General features: G+C 39.0%; 1 protein-coding gene across 1 annotated transcript in view; it reads right to left on the bottom strand.

The window, feature by feature from the left end:
- hsf4 (heat shock transcription factor 4) overlaps positions 1-22,541 on the bottom strand; it is a 48,527-nt gene that overhangs the window by 4,104 nt on the left and 21,882 nt on the right. The window contains exons 7-11 of the mRNA XM_061969286.1: positions 20,546-20,645; positions 19,059-19,177; positions 16,994-17,224; positions 13,337-13,454; positions 13,169-13,234 (exon numbers count right to left, since the gene is read on the bottom strand). Of these exons, the coding sequence (XP_061825270.1) occupies positions 13,169-13,234; positions 13,337-13,454; positions 16,994-17,224; positions 19,059-19,177; positions 20,546-20,645 (634 nt within the window). The remainder of the gene's footprint in view (positions 1-13,168; positions 13,235-13,336; positions 13,455-16,993; positions 17,225-19,058; positions 19,178-20,545; positions 20,646-22,541) is intronic.

The following is a 22,541-nucleotide window of genomic DNA, read 5'->3' as shown; positions in this document are numbered from 1 at the left end:
ATTTCCCTCGCCCGGACGCGGGTCACCGGGGCCCCCCTCTGGAGCCAGGCCCGGAGGTGGGGCACGATGGCGAGCGCCTGGTGGCCGGGCCTGTCCCCATGGGGCCCGGCCGGGCACAGCCCGAAGAGGCAACGTGGGTCCCCCCTCCAATGGGCTCACCCATAGCAGGGGTCATAGAGGTCGGGTGCGATGTGAGCTGGGCGGCAGCCGAAGGCAGGGCACTTGGCGGTCCGATCCTCGGCTACAGAAGCTAGCTCTTGGGACGTGGAACGTCACCTCGCTGGGGGGGAAGGAGCCTGAGCTAGTGCGCGAAGTGGAGAAGTTCCGGCTAGATATAGTCGGACTCACTTCGACGCACAGCAAGGGCTCTGGAACCAGTTCTCTCGAGAGGGGCTGGACTCTCTTCCACTCTGGCGTTGCCGGCAGGGAGAGGCGATGGGCTGGGGTGGCAATTCTTGTTTACCCCCTCAGAGCCTGTACTTTGGAGTTCAACCCGGTGGACGAGAGGGTAGCTTCCCTCCGCCTTCGGGTGGGGGAACGGGTCCTGACTGTGGTTTGCGCTTACGCGCCAAACCGCAGCTCAGAGTACCCACCCTTTTTGGATTCACTCGAGGGAGTACTTGAGAGTGCTCCCCCGGGTGATTCCCTCGTGCTACTGGGGGACTTCAATGCTCATGTTGGCAACGACAGTGAAACCTGGAGAGGCGTGATTGGGAAGAATGGCTGCCCGGATCTGAACCCGAGCGGTGTTTTGTTATTGGACTTTTGTGCTCGTCACAGATTGTCCATAACGAACACCATGTTCAAACATAAGGGTGTCCATATGTGCACTTGGCACCAGGACACCCTAGGCCGCAGTTCCATGATCGACTTTGTAGTTGTGTCATCGGATTTGCGGCCTCATGTTTTGGACACTCGGGTGAAGAGAGGGGCGGAGCTTTCTACCGATCACCACTTGGTGGTGAGTTGGCTGCGATGGTGGGGGAGGATGCCGGACAGACCTGGCAGGCCCAAACGCATTGTGAGGGTTTGCTGGGAACGTCTGGCAGAGTCTCCTGTCAGAGAGAGTTTCAATTCCCACCTCCGGAAGAACTTTGAACATGTCACGAGGGAGGTGCTGGACATTGAGTCCGAATGGACCATGTTCCGCACCTCTATTGTCGAGGCGGCTGATTGGAGCTGTGGCCGCAAGGTAGTTGGTGCTTGTCGTGGCGGTAATCCTAGAACCCGTTGGTGGACACCGGCGGTGAGGGATGCCGTCAAGCTGAAGAAGGAGTCCTATCGGGTTCTTTTGGCTCATAGGACTCCTGAGGCAGCGGACAGGTACCGACAGGCCAAGCGGTGTGCGGCTTCAGCGGTCGCAGAGGCAAAAACTCGGACATGGGAGGAGTTCGGGGAAGCCATGGAAAACTTATCATAGCGATCACAACTTATCATAGCGATCACAACTGGACAAAAAAGTGAAGCTCAAATTCAACCCATTCAAACAGAAGCATCGCAACAATCGACTGGAATAAAGTTATTACTTATCTGTGTATATTTTTTATCGAAATATGGGGACGCACAATGTAATTTTCTTAACCCGGAATCATTATTAAGTTCTTAGACTTTCCATTCACTGAACTCTAAAAGTGTTGAAAGTGTTTTAAAATAAATGAGAAAGATGTATTTTGCAGCTATTAAAATAGGAACTTCACTTATTTTGGAATTGTGCCTAATGTTCAATCATTACGAAAGACATGACGATGGATGTATTTTGTCTATTGCATTCTAACTTGTAAATAAACGTAAATAAAAGTCTCTTTTCAGCGCAGCCAATGGGAGGTCCTCTATTACATCCATAAAACCCAATAAAACACATCCAAAAAGCTCCAACAATACTCCATTTACATTTCGTGACTTGAATATTAACCAAGTATTAGAGATATTGTTATTATAAGCGCTAACACAGACAAACTATCTATTGCAAGCGCTGTGATCCCGAGCTTGTTTGCCTATGTTGACATTAACGACTGGTCAGCTGCTTCCTATAGTTTCCTTGTTCGTCAGACATTATTCTACATCATAAATCATGCCTCTCAGCTGGATAGTTGGAGGACAAGGACATATTCCGACAAGTTGGTACACTTTGACAAGCAATTTAGACCCGGTAATGGCGAGAACGACACAAAAAGACGCTTGGATCCATTCCTCTTTTCTTTGTGAGGATCATGAGTCATTCTTCATCTAAATACATGGGAATATATGAACATTCCAACAGTAGGCATTCTAATGACAGCAGACATTGCACAGTAAGTGATGTGTTATTATGTTTGTTGGCTCTCATGAAGTCTGCAGTGAGGAATAATCAGTGACGTTGTTGGGGGAAAAAAAGCAAATGAAGTCATGCGTTTTTTAATATTAAATGTTTTTTAATATTAAATGTTATTGTAAATAGCCATATAGCACTTATTCAGTCCACTAGAGGACAGCAATGAGCTTGTGTGCGCCTGTCTAACATTTAAGAGTGGAAAAGAAAAGGTATTAATATATATATAATATAATATAATATATATATATATAATATATATATATATATATATATATATATATATATATATATATATATATATATATATATATATATATATATATAGTTGTTATAAATAAGTTCTTAAACCAATTTGTACAAGAAACACATAATAAAGATAAAAAATCATGTAAATCCCAAAAAATAAACATAAAACATATATATATATATATATATATATATATATATATATATATATATATATATATATATATATATATATGTATATATATATATACAAACACACACATACATATATATACACACACACATATATATATGTCTTAATAAGGTTATCCAAAAAATAGTGCTCGATACCGTAGTAGAGCGCAATATATGTATGTGTGGGAAAAAAAATCACAAGGCTATTTCATCTCTACAGGCCTGTTTCATGAGGGGGGGTACCCTCAATCGTCAGGAGATTTTAATGGGAGCATTCGCATACCATGGTTTATATAGGGCACAGAGTGGGTGGGTACTGGCTGGCCTAGGGGCGTGGTTATTGGCTCATGTGTTACCTAGGAGGTGTTTCCGTCTATGGCGGCATGTTGTTACAATTTCGCTGCGCTTGTTGAGGGATGACAGGTCTGGACGGTAAATAATAAACAGTTTCTCTTTCAAGCATAGGTTGCATCTTTTATTACCACTATTGTAAGGTGTGCTGGATGCAAGAATTTGCCATGTTATTGAATATTCAACATTATTGTCTCTGAGGTCCCAAATGTGTTTGCTGAGTTCTGTGGTATTTCGCAGGTTTTTGTTCCTGAAAGAAGCCTTGTGATTGTTCCATCTGGTTTTGAATTCACCCTCGGTTAATCCTACATATGTGTCGGATGTGTTAATGTCCTTGCGTATTACCTTAGATTGGTAGACAACTGATGTTTGTAAGCACCCCCCGTTGAGGGGGCAATCAGGTTTCTTTCGACAGTTACATGCTTTGTTGGTTTTGGAGTCGCTCTGACTGGGGGTCGATGGCTCATTTGCAATTGTTTTGTTGTGGTTTGAGATGATTTGTCGTATATTGTTCATGCAGCTGTAGCTCAATTTAATGTTGTTCTTGTTGAATACTTTTCTTAGGTTGTTGTCTTTGGGAAAGTGTTTGTCAATCAGATTGAGGAATTTGTGTCCAATGTTCGTTGAGACGTTTTTGCTGTATGGGGGGTTGTACCAGATGATGCCGTTTCGTTTTCTGTTCTTTTTTGGCTGGTTTCCTGGCGTGGGTTCATAGGTGAGGGTGAAATTGTATCCGCTTTCATCAAGGGCTTTTTGGTACGGGGGGGTTGCTTGGTCAAATTTAGCTTTGCTAGATGACAGCATCGATAGCCTTTTATTACATGGTGCACGTATTGGAGTGTTGTGTTGGGTTTCGTGAATGGTTGGTAGCTGTTATTTCTCAGGTTGAAAGTGACGTCAAGGAAGTTGACGGTTTGCTTGTTGGCTTCAATCGTGATCCGTAGGCCGTTCTCTTTGAAAATTTGGCATATGCGCTTCTCGGTATTCTCGCTGCTCCTTGGCGAGGCGCGACACACTGCCAGTCCGTCATCACGGTAAATACCAAGGTTCAGATTGAGGCTAGCGGGCTGGGAGAGGAGGAAACTCCCAACGAGTTCACACGTTTCTGCTCCGTCAAAACTTCCCATAGTGACGTCAAATGTTGCATTGTTCTTTTTTTGCCATGGTGTACTGTTGTGGATGAGAATGGAGTTTTTTGCGTGGATGATGATGTTTCTTTCGTTGCCTGTGATTGAGTCGTAGTCTGAGGCGAAGTCTAGTGCTTGAGTCAGTAGGTCTTGCGTGATGGAAGGGTAAAATTCCTCGATATCAAAGGAGATAAAGTTGTGCTGTTGTTTGTCTTGGATGTTGTTGAACCATTTGATTACCGCTGCTGTATTTCTCCATTGGTTGAGTGGTGTTTTGTCCTTGATTTTTGTGTTGACTCTGTCCAGGATTATTTTGCTGATTTTTCCTATTTCAGATTTAGTTGGGTTTATTAGTCGGCATGTTGGGTTATTTGCGAAGTTGGGTTTGTGGTCCTTCAATGTGATGAAGGCTTCCTTGTTGGCTGTGGCGTCCACCCTGTCCTCAATGTCCAGTTCAGCCGCGATCCTTTTATTTTCCAGGTGGATGTTCTGTAAGGTGTTGGGTTGCGCTTTTTTGTATGATTTGGTGATGCTTCTGTCCAGTAAGGTGTGGTGTTCTGGTATGTCCATTCTGTAGAAGTTTGTGGTTTTATCGGCAGCTATGATGAGGTTGTTTACTTTCTTGATGCGCTCCTTGTCATTTTTCAGCTTGGTGAGGAGTGGGTTGCGGATTGGCTTGAATTTGACTGATTGTATCATTTTGAGCATGTCGTTCTCAAAATCCTTTAGTTCCTCAACTGTGGGTGGGTTCTTGGTAGATTTGAATCCGTAAGTTTCCTTTTGCATTCCTTTTGTTTCAGGGTGGAGGAAAAAATGTGCTTTCCACCGCATCCTTCTTAGGAAGTGTTCCGTCTTTTCTATGAGCCTTAGCTTGTAGTCATTCTGCGCGGGTATGGGAATGTTCTTCGTGGAGTAGTCGATGTTGAATTTTTCCATTTCTGATCGTCGTACAGTGCTCAACAAATGTCAATTTGGAGCGGAGTATAGGTCTTAATAAGGTTATCCAAAAAATAGTGCTCGATACCGTAGTAGAGCGCAATATATGTATGTGTGGGAAAAAAAATCACAAGGCTATTTCATCTCTACAGGCCTGTTTCATGAGGGGGGGGTACCCTCAATCGTCAGGAGATTTTAATGGGAGCATTCGCATACCATGGTTTATATAGGGCACAGAGTGGGTGGGTACAGGCTGGCCTAGGGGCGTGGTGATTGGCTCATGTGTTACCTAGGAGGTGTTTCCGTCTATGGCGGCATGTTGTTACAATTTCGCTGCGCTTGTTGAGGGATGACAGGTCTGGACGGTAAATAATAAACAGTTTCTCTTTCAAGCATAGGTTGCATCTTTTATTACCACTATTGTAAGGTGTGCTGGATGCAAGAATTTGCCATGTTATTGAATATTCAACATTATTGTCTTTGAGGTCCCAAATGTGTTTGCTGAGTTCTGTGGTATTTCGCAGGTTTTTGTTCCTGAAAGAAGCCTTGTGATTGTTCCATCTGGTTTTGAATTCACCCTCGGTTAATCCTACATATGTGTCGGATGTGTTAATGTCCTTGCGTATTACCTTAGATTGGTAGACAACTGATGTTTGTAAGCACCCCCCGTTGAGGGGGCAATCAGGTTTCTTTCGACAGTTACATGCTTTGTTGGTTTTGGAGTCGCTCTGACTGGGGGTCGACGGCTATATATATATATATATATATATATATATATATATATATATATATATATATATATATACACACACACACATATATATATATATATATATATATATATATATATATATATATATATATATATATATATATATATATATATATATGTGTGTGTGTGTGTGTGTGTGTGTGTGTGTGTGTGTGTGTGTATATATATATATATGTATATATATATATATATATACACCCACATATATATATATATATATGTGTGAGTGTATGTATATATATATATATATATATATATATATATATATGTGTGTGTGTGTGTGTGTGTGTATATATATATATATATGTATATATATATATATATATATACACCCACATATATATATATATATATATGTGTGAGTGTATGTATATATATATATATATATATATATATATATATATATATATAATATGTTTTATGTTTATTTTTTGGGATTTACATGATTTCTTATCTTTATTATGTGTTTCTTGTACAAATTGGTTTAAGAACTTATTTATAAAAACGATATATATATATATATATATATATATATATATATATATATATATATATATATATATATATATATATATATATATATATATAATTTATATATATATTTATATGTATATATATATATATATATATATATATATATATATATATATATATATATATATATATAAAAAGTAGTAATATAATATAAAGTTTCACTAAATCACTTTGTCTGTTCTTTCTGTGACAGAACACACTTCTGCCCATATAGAGATGTTGGGATGTTTTTTAAGGGCTTTATGGGCAGAATAGAGCGGCTCCAATAGGCTCCACTGTAAGCGGACTTTTAAATGGAATTAATTTACTATTTAAAATACATTTAAAAAAAATACATAAATCCATCGTCATTTCTTTCATAATGATTGTCAATGATAGGCAAAATTCCTCCAAAAAGTGCATCTCTCCTTTAAGTGAATTGTAAAACAATATGTAACAACAGAATAATAATATACTGTAACAAATGTTACTGTGACCATTTAAATACTGAAGTTAAAACATTGAATTAGGTGTCAAATTAAAGGTCTGTTGATGCCTTCTCAGACTTGGTAGACTATAGGCATGATTATAGGCACATAATGCTTGTAACGTGCGATGTATAATTTAAAAAAAAAGTTTTAGTATCATTTGTTCACAATTTTTTCCTTACAAACCCGAAACAAAAACCATTTTTCCACAGACACAATTTGAAAACGGACAAAACAAATAATGGGTATAGAAATATATTTTTTGCAAATCCATTTGATGAACCAGGTTTATTCGTCAGTAGTTTTACTTTAGCTTGATGTTAATAAAAACAAAGAAGAAGACCGAAGGACCAAAGGTCTAAATAAGGGGTGTCCGACCGAGTTTATTAACGGGTAAGTAAGGCCCAGGGTGCCTCCTACTTGTTGTTAAATATCTGCTAGTTTATTTGCTATGGTTTTGCCGCCACCTGGTGGAAAATGTGAGCAATACAGACCAACGACCAAGAAGAGCATTAATTTATATGACTTTATCCAAAGAACCTATCTCACTCATGGCGCGAAAAAACTGCAACCGACATAAAAAGTCCACACAAATGGTCACACATATCACAACCTGCTCGATGAACTTCAAGGATATTATGAAAATGTATATATATATATATATATATATATATATATGTATATATATATATATATATATATATATATATATCAGTGACGTGCAGTCACTAGAGGCAGGTGAGGCGGGGCCTCACCTGCCATCATGGAAAGAAAAAAAATGTAAAAAGAAAAAAAATTAATTAAATTGTTAAATGTATCCATTGATTATACTATAAAGTTATTTTCCATTTTCCATTTAACTTCACCAGTTTTAGATTATTTTTATTCAAAATCGCTGAATTTTCACATTTGCCGTTCAAATACTGAGAAGAGACGGTGCGGTGATCAGCAGCCAGTTGAGGCACGTCACTCAGTTGTGCCTCAACATGGATTGCGGAGTGAGACCGTATTGCTATATGAATTATATTATACATTTCCATAGTTTAGTTAGCTGAGGTATATAATGTACAGTGTATTTTGTCAACAACTGTATGTGTGTAACGTATTTCTTGTGCTGAGCGATCATAAAACTGCTGCGAAGACGCACTGGGTGAGGCTCGCAGTAATCATGCCTCCTGGTGGTAGAGAATGCACTCCCGCCATAGAATGCACGGGAGTGTTATATCAACTAAAGCCCACACTTAAACTTTCCACGTGCAAGATTGAATCTATTTAAAAAAGTTATTTAATAAGAAGCCAAAAAGTGCAAAAACAATCATGTTTGTGTTGGAGTAGTTGTGAATCACTGCAGGGCCACAACATTAGGTACACCTGCAGACTGCAGCACGGATTTCATATTTCATTCATTCACAACTCCTCCAACACGAACATTATTGTTTTTGCAATTTTGGCTTCTTATTGAGCTGCTGCATTTTTTGGTTGGGTTGTTTATTTCTTTTGAGTAACTTACTTCTACATTTCTAAAAGGGGAGGAATGTAATAGAGTGATCTATGTTTGTCTGTTGCCATCTCCTGGTTAATGTTGGCTATAGCGTACTGTGGTTACTTTTTGGTTGACCAACGATTTACGTGGTGTTGCGCACCTGACGTCAAGTGTGTTGAGTCTGTTCTGAAGTCTACAGTAAAGAGACGTACTTCATCACCTCGCCTGGTTATTGCCTCCAACCCAATATATTACATAAAGGTAAGACCATAATAACGTTTTTTTTTATTAAATGTGCTTTTTTGTGTGCTACAGTTTGTATGTGTAAAGTTAAAGTTAAGTTAAAGTACCAATGATTGTCACACACACACACACACTAGGTGTGGTGAAATTTGTCCTCTGCATTTGACCCATCCCTTGATCACCCCCTGGGATGTGAGGGGAGCAGTGGGCAGCAGCGGCGCCGCACCCGGGAATAATTTTTGGTGATTTAACCCCCAATTCCAACCCTTGATGCTGAGTGCCAAGCAGGGAAGAATGCTGGTATGAGCTTTTAAACATAACCCGTTAACTGCTGCCAATCAAATGGTGAATAAGATACTCTTTAGGGTTCATATGTTTGTAAATCTGACTGTGATGAAGTCAGTGCCTCACCAGCCATCAACCTCACCGCACGTCACTATATATATATATGCGCTTATCATTATATATCATTATATATGTGCTTTGCACTGAAGAAGGTGACCACTGGCTGACAACAACTGGAGGTAGGGATCGCAATGGGATGCTCAATTTCCCCCATCCTCTTTGTGGCAGCTTTCGAGGTCATCCTGATCGGGGCAAGGCAGGTGGTGGGTGGTGTCCGGCTGCCCGCAGGCCAGAGGCTCCCGCCCCTAAGGAGCTATATGGACGACATCACCTGCCTGCTACGAACCGCCCCATGCACATCCAGGCTACTTAAGAGGCTGGATGAGCTGATCACCTGGGCCAGGATGAAGTTCAAGCCTCAGAAGTCAAGGAGCCTCTCAATGCGAAAGGGGAAGAGGAACGACAGAGTCACCTTCACCATCAGCGGAGAAGACATCCCACGCATCGTGGATCAGCCCATCCGAAGCCTGGGAAGACTATATACACCTGATCTCTCAGACAAGGACATGGGGAAAATCATCCTCCAGCAGCTTTCGGAGGGCCTGTCCAAGATCGATGCAGGCCATCTACCTGGGAAGTACAAGGTGTGGTGTTACCACTTCACCCTGTACCCAAGGATGATGTGGCCTCTGAAGCTGTGTGAAGTCACGTCATCAGCCGTAAGCCGGATGGAAGCAAAAGCCAACTCTTTCATCCGAAAATGGCTTGGCCTGCCACGGTGCTTCTCAGCTGCTGGCCTGTATGGATGGAACTCACTCCAGCTACCCCTGAAATCTATCACCCTGGGCTACAGGCAGGAGAAGGCAAGACTGGTGATGGAGCTAAGGGACTCCTCCGACAGGGCGGTGGCAGATGCAAAGGCCAGAGTCGAGACTGGAAGGAAGTGGAGGGCAAAGGAGGAAGTCCAGAAGGCGATGGGGAGACTGCAACATCAAGAAGTCGTGGGCATGGTCCAGACAGGCCGGGCAGGCCTTGGATGGAGTGAACCACCCATCCTATGGTCCAAGGCAGGTAGGAAAGAGAGGAAGGACCTTGTTGTTGCTGAGGTCACCAGGATTGAACAGGAGGAGCTCAGAGTAAGGTCTGTGGCACAGGGGCAGCAGGGGAGGTGGACAACTTGGGAGGGTGTCTCGAACCGAGCAATCAGCTGGGCAGATTTCTGGAAGCTGCCACAGGCTCGGCTCAGTTTCCTCATCAGGGCAACATATGACACCCTCCCGAGCCCAAAAAACCTCCACCAATGGCTTGGCACAGAGCAATCCTGCGACCTCTGCGGGACCATCAATGCCTCACTCCAGCACGTTCTGTCAGGTTGCAAAATGGCGCTGACACAGGGTCGGCTCAGATGGCGGCACGACCAAGTGCTCAGCAAGCTGGCAGAGGTGCTGGAGAAAAGTCGGCAGGAGGCAAACAAACAGAGTCCAGCAGAAAGCCAATGCAGGATCCACTTCCTAAGGCAGGGGGAACCTGCGACACATTCCAGCAAGAGAACACCCGCCAAGCTATTAACACCAGGGGCGGCGTGGAAGATGGAAGTGGACCTAGGCAGGCAGCTCCAGTTCCCACAGGAGATATGCAGCACCACCTTAAGACCAGATGTTGTGCTGTGGTCTGCAGCTCTGAAGTCAGTAGTACTGATTGAGCTGACAGTGCCATGGGAGGAGGGACTGGAAGCTGCCTACGAGAGAAAGAAGGCAAAGTATGCAGACCTGGTCGCGGACTGCAGAGAAAGTGGATGGAGGGTGAGACTGTATCCGGTGGAAGTGGGAGCCAGAGGCTTTGTGGGCAGATCAACATCACGTCTGCTCAAGGACCTGGGACTACGTGGAGCCACCCTGAGCAGATCCACCAAGGAGCTCTCAGAAGTAGCAGAAAAAGCTAGCCACTGGCTCTGGCTCAAACGACGCGACAAGGCTTGGGGAGCAGTATCCAAGTAGGTTTTGCTGCAGGGGGTGTCAGGGAGACGTCCCTGTTCACTGCCCCGCCACCGGGAGATGTTCTGGGCTAAGGGGCGAAACATCAATGAGAGGTGGTCCCCAGCTGAAGACCCTGCAGCAAAACCTTTTCTGGTATGCGGTCAGGTTTAGGCCTGCCTCAGGGAAGAGGACGTCCCTGCCATGCACAGTCCACCACAGGCACCGGTGGAGGTGCGACAGGCCTAAGGCCCAGCGGCAAGACCACCTTGCTGTAATTAAAATATATATATATATATATATATATATATATATATATATATATATATATATATATTAAAAAAAATATATATATATAATTGTATATATATGTATAAATATATATACACACATATATACATTGAGATTAAAAACCTCTTTTTCAAGAGAGTCTATAGTTTTATATATATATATATATATATATATATATATATATATATATATATATATATATATATATATATATATTTATATATATGTGTATATATATATATATATGTATATATATATATATATGTATATATATAAAAAATATATATACACATATATATACACACACACATGCATATATATATGTATATATATATATATGTCTGTATATATATATATATATATATATATATATATATATATATATATATATATATATATATAAAACTTTACATGCAGTCGGCTTTGGGGCATCGGCCACATTTTTTCATGTGAAAAAGTTGGTCTGAATCAGGTTGAAGTTATGAGATTTCTTACCACCAAACATTGACCATGTAGGATAAGCGGTACGACATAATCAAAAATAGTTATATGCATTTTTAAAAAAGTTTGCATGGACATACCCCCGAAATCTGAGAAATCATCGTATAGAACAATTTTCCTATAAAGATGCAAATAAACATATTTTAAACAAGCGTATCAAGTTTGTTTAGGTTGAAATAAAGTACGAAAATAAATGTTAGAAAAATTAGTAGCTCTTTGCATTTTGTTTTCATAAACATAGTTCTCACAAGAAAAAAGGTTGGAGACTCCTGTGTTATAATAACTAGGGGTGTATCAATTAATCGATATATCGATTTATATTCCTTAGATTCAACTACAACATATATCTGTGCTCTGCAAGTTTGCCTTCCAGAAGACAAGTATCCATCCAAGATCGTTTTATAAGGTAGATTAGAAAAAGGAAAACACTGGATTTAAGAACAGCAAACTTTTTATGAAGTTTATCACTTTAAAAAATAAGGACGTTAAACATTATTCAAATCTGTCAGTCCGTCTGTGGCATCAAAAATGGCAAATAGCTACGGTGGCTGAAAAAGGTCACAACGAATGCAAACGCCACAAGACATTATCATAAATTATAACCCAAAAACATTCAGCTACAGCACGATTACAAAAGCCACAACAAAAATAAACTACACAACACAATCATATTAAGCCGAAACACAACTTTAAGCCACAAAAGACGCAACCGACAGCAGAAGTGACAGCGGAGCAAGTTACGGCGATGCACCGACTTCTGGAACACAACAACATGCAACAAGCAACCAAGAAAAAGTAATTTTATCAGAAATAACTAAATAGAAGAGATGGATGAAAGAGCTTAAGGAAATAAGGAAGTTAGGGGCCAACACCTTCAACAGGAATTAGAGGGCATACATGCTTCTGCACACCTGGGACGTCCATTGTTGATGCCAGGGTGGAGAACAGAAACTGTAAATTTCATTCAGCGGGTAATTCTCTTCAAATTTTGGTTACTGTACTTTTATTGAACATTTCTTGAATGTTAAAAATTAGAGCAGAACAGTTGTATTTTTGTTCATTTAACCTAAAGTGTTGGGTTCACTTTATTCAAAAAAGATGTGAATGCATTGGCCATTAATTGTTGTTTGCTTGCTTGTTTGTATCCTCGATTCATTCATACCATTTAGCCTTTACAAGAAATAACAGGAATATAGGAAACTTTACCGGCAGCGTATAGTATTCAGTATTTATTTCACAGTCACACTGAATCGATTTAAACTCACTGATTCATTTCGCATCGTGTCGCTCTAAAAAAAATAATATCGTCTCTGAATCGTATCGGCAACAACAAATTCTGAATGGAATTGAATCGTTGGTAAAATAAATCATCACACCCCTATAATACCATTTATGTTCACATTCAATGACTTACTGATTTGAGGTTGGAGTCCATTTCAGTGAAGCTCCATTCAGTCAGAGGCAGGTTTACACTGAAGGGCTGTAAAATAGAGAAGTTTTGGTATTAGGTTGTTTAAAAAAAGTAATTGGAGAGGTTATAAATGTGTAAGTAGTGTACTTTAATATCAGTGTGTATGCTCACATCAATAACAGCACTGCTCCCTGCCTCCACACTACTCTGCTGATGGCTCCTGAGTATCAGCTGCTGCAGTTCCTCCAGGCTCATATCCATGTTTTCCACTGCATCTGAAGCATCTACTCTGCACGCACAAATACAGACAATTTTGTGTGTGCAAAAACAACTAGGACAGGGATATTTAACTAAACTGTTTGGTCACATTTCCTCAGAGCTAAGAGACTCCTTTCACTATTAGTCTTATTTAGTATATTAGAGAGAACCCGCGTCTTTTACAGTCATACTTGCCAACCCTCCCGGATTTTCCGGGAGACTCCCGAAATTCAGCGCCTCTCCCGAAAACCTCCCGGGACAAATTTTCTCCCGAAAATCTCCCGAAATTCAGGCGGAGCTGGAGGCCACGCCCCCTCCAGCTCCATGCGGACCTGAGTGACGTGTTGACAGCCTGTTCTCACGTCCGCTTTACCACAATATAAACAGTGTGCCTGCCCAATCACGTTATAACTGTAGAATGATCGAGGGCGAGTTCTTGGTTTCTTATGTGGTTTTATTGTTAGGCAGTTTCATCAACGTCCTCCCAGCGCGGTAACAACACACAACAACAGCAGTCAAGTTTTCGTCTGCCGTAAAGCAGTTCGTCTGCCGTAAACAGCAATGTTGTGACACTTTTAAACAGGACAATACTGCCATCTACTGTACATGCATATGTGACCCACCCATAATGTGTCACATTTTTGTGTTGATTTCTTTATTTTATTTTGTGGTTTGAATTCGTTTTTGGAGGTGTCATTACACATTTATCAGTATTCACATTGGTCAGTAAGGGGCAGTAGGGGGTTTCTTCCCAATTGAATGCTATCACCTGCAGACCGGAAGTGTCTTGTCATTCTGATGAGCGCGACCAGTCTGTGAACAATTGAAACGTCCTGTGTGCTTTTTCCTCCTGTATAACAGGTTAGTTTTGGTGAATCAACTCACTGAATAATATCCATGTGATCTTTATAAGTTTAAGTACACATTCTGATGGTGGAGCCTAACTCTAAAGTGTTTGTGAGTTGTAGTTTGTATTTGTGAATGAATCCAGTGCACAGCTGCAGTAATCAATACAAAATGGCGACGTGAGTGCGCAATGTTTATATAGGAACTTCTGATCCTAATTCAGACTCCCAAATTAGAGCTCCCGTTTTCTTATTGATTTTATAATGTATTTTTGTATAATGTGTGTGTTCTGAAATAGTGACAGAGAATAGAACAAGGATGGACAATTCAACCCTTAACTCAACAATGAGTAGATCAGTGTTGTGTGTGTATATGTGTAAATAAATGAACACTGAAATTCAAGTATTTCTTTTATTTATCTATATATATACAGTATACCTGTGTATATATATATATATATATATATATATATATATATATATATATATAACTAGAATTCACTGAAAGTCAAGTATTTCTCATATATATATATATATATATATATATATATATATATATATATATATATATATATATATATATATGTATATATGTATATGTATATATATATATATATATATATATATATATACATATATATATATATATATATATATATATATATATATCTTAGCCACGCCCCCCACCCCCCACCCCCCACCTCCCGAAATCGGAGGTCTCAAGGTTGGCAAGTATGTCTACAGTTGACAATTGTTTTTTGTCTATTTTGTCAGAGTTTCAGGAGCGCTTTGCTGTTCCTTCTGCAATAAAAGCTAGCTAAAGATCGTTCTGTAAAATCCACTGCAAAATTTTTAATCTCTCACAAGGTTTTGAACAGAATTCGCAGGCCATCAGTTGAATAGAGCAAATGATGAAAAGCAAGAGGACCTAAAATGTAACCTTGAGGAACACTACTAGTACAACTATAGAAGTTGAACAAATGACTGACTGCATCTGAAGTTTAGTTAACTGAATCACATGATGAAAAAAAAGAAAAAAGAAGTAGAGGACTCAAAGAGATGCCTTGGGGAACACCAATTATTTCAATCACAAGTTTGGACCCCAGTGTTCTTTGTTAAAATGACAAGGCAATGATCTGCCAGTGTGTTTACATTGCTCCTCAAAATAAAATATTAGTCCCAAGTAGTGTTGTCCCGATACCAGTATTTTGGTACCAGTACCGGTACCAAAATTATTTTGATACTTTTCGGTACTTTTCGGCACTTTTCTAAATAAAGGGGACCACAAAAAATGGCATTATTGGCTTTATTTTAACAAAAAATCTTACGGTACATTAAACATATGTTTCTTATTGCAAGTTTGTCCTTAAATAAAATAGTGAACGAACAAGACGTGTCTTTTATTAGCAAGAAAACAAACAAAGGCTCCTAATTTAGCTGCTGACGTATGCAGTAACACAGTGGTCCCCAACCTGTTTGTAACTGCGGACCGGTCAACGCTTGACCGGGGTATTTTATTTAATTTTTTATATTTTTTTGTATTTTTTATTTTAATTTTAATTTTATTCTTTTGTTTAAAAAAAATACAATCATGTGTGCTTACGGACTGTATCCCTGCAGACTGTATTGATATATATTGATGTATAATGTAGGAACCAGAATATTAATAACAGAAAGAAACAACCCTTTTGTGTGAATGAGTGTGAATGAGTGTAAGTGGGGGAGGGAGGTTTTTGGGTTGGTGCACTAATTGTAAGTGTATCTTGTGTTTTTTTTATGTTGATTTAATTAAAAAAAATATATATATCTATATATATATATATATTTTTTTTTAATTTCTTGTGCGGCCCGGTACCAATCGATCCACGGACCGGTACCGGGCCGCGGCCCGGTCGTTGGGGACCACTGCAGTAACATATTGTGTCATTTTTCATTCTATTCTTTTGTCAACATTATTAAGGACAAGTGGTAGAAAATGAACTATTATTCTACTTGTTCATTTACTGCTAATATCTGCTTACTTTCTCTTTTAACATGTTCTATCTACACTTCTGTTAAAATGTAATAATCACTTATTCTTCTGTTGTTAGATACTTTACATTAGTTATGGATGATACCACAAATTTAGGTATCAATCCGATACCAAGTCGTTACAGGATCATACATTGGTCATATAAGTCCTCATGTGTCCAGGAACATATTTCCTGAGTTTATAAACACAATAAAAATTTTGAAACGAAAGAAGATGTGATGCCAAAAAAAATTGACGTAATTATCCGAGTATCGACTAGATATGCTCCTGTACTTGGTATCATTACAGTGGATGTCAGGTGTAGATCCACCAATGGCGTTCGTTTACATTTTAATGAGCTACGGTGTGTAGTGAAGCATGTTTAGCTATTCCTTGTCCTGCAGGGATGATACTTGTAAGAAACTTACTTTCTTTGTTGCCATGGAAGCGAGGATTAGTGATTTAGAAGTATCGTACCGGTACTTTTCAGAGGCGGTATAGTACCAAAAATGATTCATTAGTATTGCGGTACTATACTAATACTGGTATACCTTGTCAGGTACAAAACTTTACCTTACTAGCCTATATAAATGAACCATTTATAAATACTGGTATACCGTAGTCCCAAATTTTGAACTGAATTCTCATTTCCGGGCCAGATTTAGCCCCCAGGCCACGAGTTGAAAATCCCTGATATAAGACGTGAGCTCTTACCTTTCCATGGCAGCTCTCTTACTCCTCTTATCTGTCAGTGAGGCAGTTGAGCTTCTCCCCTCCAAAACAGACTGCACCATTGCAACAGGAAGCACCGGAGGTTCGGAGGAGCACACCTCACAAGGGGAACTCAACGCTAGAGCGTCTCCTGCAGCAACACTGCCTCCTTTCACTCCTGCTCTCACTCCTGGGCTCACAGGCTCTTCTTTGATCAGCATCAGACATTTTTCTCTGAGAGGGAAATGGAGGGATGAAATAATGCTCTTTGTATGCCGACGCATATCCTCTGTTTATGATAAATACCCAGATATAATAACTTGTATTCATCATAATGTTTTCAAATGCTTATGAATGTAGTCAAGGGAAAGCTGGAGTTGGAATGTTTTTTTGTTTTTTTGGTGGTTTGGGCCCATTTTAATCAGGACAAAATATTACAGATGTGTTGAAATGGTTGAAAACAATGTATCAACATTAAAAGATGATTTGATGTACAGTGCAGGCCAAAAGTTTGGACACCTTCTTCTCATTCAATGTGTTTTCTTTATTTTCATGACTATTTACATTGTAGATTGTCACTGAAGGCATCAAAACTATGAATGAACACATGTGGAGTTATGTACTTAACAAAAAAAGGTGAAATAACTGAAAACATGTTTTATATTCTAGTTTCTTCAAGATAGCCACCCTCTGCTCTGATTACTGCTTTGCCCACTCTTGGCATTCTCTCGATGAGCTTCAAGCACACCTGTGAAGTGAAAGCCATTTCAGGTGGCTACCTCTTGAAGCCCGCCAAACAAAACCCGGGCAACGGATCATGACAAAATCGAGATTTAGAACAGAGATAAAGGAAATAAGTATTTCTATTAAAGGTGTTAGTTTATGGAACAATCTTGACGGTGAAATAAAACAATCTAAATATCCTACTGTATTAAAAAAATCATGATTTTATATATATATATATATATATATATAATATATGAGATAGGCTCCAGCACCCCCCGCGACCCCGTAAAGGACAAGCTGTAGAAATGGATGGATATATATATATATATATATATATATATATATATATATATATATATATATATATATATATATATATATATATATATATATATATAGTCGAGGTTATATATTATTATATTATATATTTTATATATATATATATATATATATATATATATATATATATATATATATATATATATATATATATATATATATATGTATGTGTGGGAAAAAAATCACAAGACTATTTCATCTCTACAGGCCTGTTTCATGAGGGGGGGTACCCTCAATCATCAGGAGATTTTCTGATGATTGAGGGTACCCCCCCTCATGAAACAGGCCTGTAGAGATGAAATAGTCTTGTGGTTTTTTTCCCACACATACATATATTGCGCTCTACTACGGTATCGAGCACTATTTTTTGGATAACCTTATTAAGACATATATATATATATATATATATATATATATGTATCCATATATAGTCGAGGTTACTGTGGTTTATCCGTTATACAGTGCTCAATACCGGGGTAGCGCAGAATATATACGTTAGGTCAGGAAAAAACACAGAGGCTATTTCATCCCTACAAGCCTGTTTCGCAGGTTTCCCTGCTCTTCAGGGGATTTTATTGAAGTGTATGTGGTTGTTACATATATAGAGGGTACATTACATGGGGATGTGGCCATTGTTACACAGTAGTGCCTTGCTTCTGTGCCGGCATGATAAGACCAGTTCGTTGGTCTTAATAAAATCCTCTGAAGAGAAGGGAAACCTGCGAAACAGGCTTGTAGGGATGAAATAACCTCTGTTTTTTTACATTTATAGCTAGTCTTCTGAGGTGAACAGCAAATGTTGTAACTGTATGAATAGGGGGCAGATTTATAAGTTTTACTTCTTTCTGCTCCTTTTTGTTCATTATTTATTTTGTATGTTATGTTGATTATTTTGTGTTTGCCTCTAAATGAATGAAATACTACAAACAAACCAACTAGTAAACTGTGCTGGTCAACCATGTTGAGTAAGATGTCAGAATATTTCTTCTGCAACATCACTCACCCGTTCTCATCAGGTTGCATCTGCAGAGCCATGTTGGCCTGAGTCATGTCTGTCACGTCTGATATGATTGGCCCTCCTGTCAACCCGCTCGTAGAACAAGAGGCGGCATCACTGGATGGCTGAGAAGGAGGAGAGAATGATGATGCAAACGTACATGATCACTGGTCATTGCTTCCATCTAGTGTTGATATCAAATAACTAGGTTTCTTCTACTTTCAATGACACTAGAGATGACCGATAATATCGGATTGCCGATATTATAGGCCGATAAATGCTTTTAAATTTTATATCGGAAATGATCGGTATCGGTTTCAAAAAGTAAAATGTATGACTTTTTAAAACGCAACTGTACGGAGTGGTACACGGACGTAGGGAGAAGTACAGAGCAGTTGCGCCTCCCAGTCATACTTGCAAACCCTCCCGATTTTCCCGGGAGACTCCCAAATTTCAGTGCCCCTCCCGACAATCTCCCGGGGCAACCATTCTCCCGATTTCCACCCAGACAACAAATATCGGGGGCGTGCCTTAAAGGCACTGCATTTGCGTGCCGGCTCAATCACATAATATCTACGGCTTTTCACACACACACAAGTGAATGCAAAGCATACTTGGTCAACAGCCATACAGGTCACACTGAGGGTGGCCGTGTAAACAACTCTAACACTGTTACAAATATGCGCCACACTGTGAACCCACACCAAACACGAATGACAAACACATTTCGGGAGAACATCCGCACCGTAACACAACATAAACACAACAGAACAAATTGTTTGTCATTCTTGTTTGGTGTGGATTCACAGTGTGGCGTATATTTCTAACAGTGTTAAAGTTGTTTATACGGCCACCCTCAGTGTAACGTTTATTGCTGTTGATACAACATAAACACAACAGAACAAATACCCAGAACCCTTTGCAGCACTAACTCTTCCGGGACGTTACAATATACCCCCCCACTATCCCCCCACCCACCTCAAACTCTTCATGCTCTCTCAGGAGAGCATGTCCAAATTCCAAGCTGCTGTTTTGAGGCATGTTATAAAAAAAAAAAGCACTTTGTGACTTCAATAATAAATATGGCTTTGCCAATGTTGGCATTTTTTTCCATAACTTGAGTTGATTTATTCTGGAAAACCTTGTTACATTGTTTAATGCATTTAGCGGGGCATCACAACAAAATTAGGCATAATAATATGTTAATTCCACGACTGTATGTATCGGTATCGGTTGAAATCGGAATCGGTAATTAAGAGTTGGACAATATCGGAATATCGGATATCGGCAAAAAAGCCATAATCGGACATCTCTAAATGACACCATGGGTACAGTCATTCTAGAAGACATGTTCAGTCCAATTGCAACTACATTGCAATTAGCAAATTAGTAAAACAACAATCCTATGTGTGTTAAATGTGCAAGGTAAGCGTGCACATATGAGTGAATATGAGGTAGCTGCAGAAAAAACATTATATGTAAAAATATCTCACCGATTGGATGTAGAAGGGCTCGTGCATTGGCTCCATTGCGCTACTATGGCTGAACTTGGATGCAGGGGGGCTGATGGAGCCGTCATCTAACATCAAAGGCCTGCACAGATCATGGCAGTTGGATATGTTAGGTAATGGTTGAAAGTGAGGGGAGATGACATAGGGGGAAACAGGGTTGGTTGTCACTCATTAGGTCTCGCCACCATAAAATTGTGGTATAGCAATTTACAGATATATCTCACCTACATAGTCTTCTCAATAGCAAGAGAGGTGACCTTAAGATGAAAGTACTTTTTTTGTTTTTCAGGTCAAATTGGAAGAAATAATCTTCTCAATATTTGTCTTCCAGGGTTTTACGCAATGACTTTGTAACAAAACAATTGTTACCCATAAAAACTGTGAAGGGGAAAGTTTGACAGCAATAGTTTAGATCGTCATTAGCTAGTTACCGTAAGTTACACAGGTGATTAAGCTATTAAGTGATTGAGCTATTAATCCTGACTTCCTCATTTTTATTTATTAAAAAAAAAAACAGCAAAACATGTTGCATTCATTTTTGATTTGTAGGTTCAAGTGTTTTATGTTGATGATGTTGGTGATCAATTTGAATTACTTATTATTTTTTCAGTTTATTGAATTGTATTTTTCAGTATCAAATGGCTCAATTCTGGCCAAAAATGTTTATAGTCTAAATGTTTAAAGAATGTATTTATTGTTATTTCAGGAAAAAACATGCACTAGAAGTATTTTCTGTTGCAGATTGAAAAACAATATCACTGTAATAATATTATGTAATAAACTGTAATAAAACTAAACTAAAAACTAAGACAATCAAAATGTTAGAAAATAACGCGTTACTATAATTCGGAAAAAATAAAATGATATAATATTATATATATATATATATATATATATATATATACCGGTGTATATATATATATATACATATATGTGTATATATATGTATGTATATGTGTATATATATGTATGTATATGTGTATATATATGTACGTATATGTGTGTATATATATATGTATATATATATGTATCTATATGTATATATATATATATATATGTATGTACATATATATGAATGTATATGTGTATATGTATATATATATATATATATATATATATATATATATATATATATATATATGTGTGCATATATATGAATGTATATGTGTATATATATATATATATGTGTGTGTGTGTTGCAGCCTTATATTACAAAATGGAACATGTGCATTTTTGTCCTCAAAATTCTACATACAATACCCCATACTGACAATGTGAAAAGTTTTAAAAAATGTTTAATGTTGCAAATTTATTCAGGAAAAACAACTAAGAAATCCCATGTACATAAGTATTTACAGCCTTTGCTCAATACTTTGTTGATGCACATTTGGCAGCAATTGCAGCCTCAAGTCTTTTTTAATATGATGCCACAAGCTTGGCACACCTATCTTTGGGCAGTTTGGCCCATTCCTATTTGGTGCACCTCTCAAGCTCCATCAGGTTGGATGGGAAACATTGGTTTTCAACCAGGATGTCTCTGTACATTCATCTTTCCCTCTATCCTGACTAGTCTCCCAGTTGCTGTCACTGCCACCACCATGCTTCACTGTAGGGATGGTATTGGCCTGGTGATAAGCGGTGTCTGATTTGCTCCAGGTATAAAGCCTGGCATTCACGCCAAAGAGTTCAATCTTTGTCTCATCAGACTAGATCATTTTGTTTCTCTTGGTCCAAGAATCTTTCAGGTGCATTATGGCAAACTTACTTTTACTAAGGAATGACTTATTTCTGACCACTCTACCATACAGGCCTGATTGGTGGATTGCTGCAGAGATGGTTGTCCTTCTGGAAGGTTCTCCTATCTCCACAGAGGAATGCTATAACTCCGACAGAGTGACCATCGGGTTCTTGGTCACCTTCCTGACTAGTGCAAGATGAATGCAGCGATGTACAGAGACATCCTGGATGAAAACCAACG

The sequence above is a fragment of the Nerophis lumbriciformis genome, linkage group LG10 (assembly GCF_033978685.3).
Source record: "Nerophis lumbriciformis linkage group LG10, RoL_Nlum_v2.1, whole genome shotgun sequence".
In the NCBI taxonomy this organism is placed as follows: Eukaryota; Metazoa; Chordata; class Actinopteri; order Syngnathiformes; family Syngnathidae; genus Nerophis; species Nerophis lumbriciformis.
This window is presented reverse-complemented; position numbering and strand designations above follow the sequence as displayed.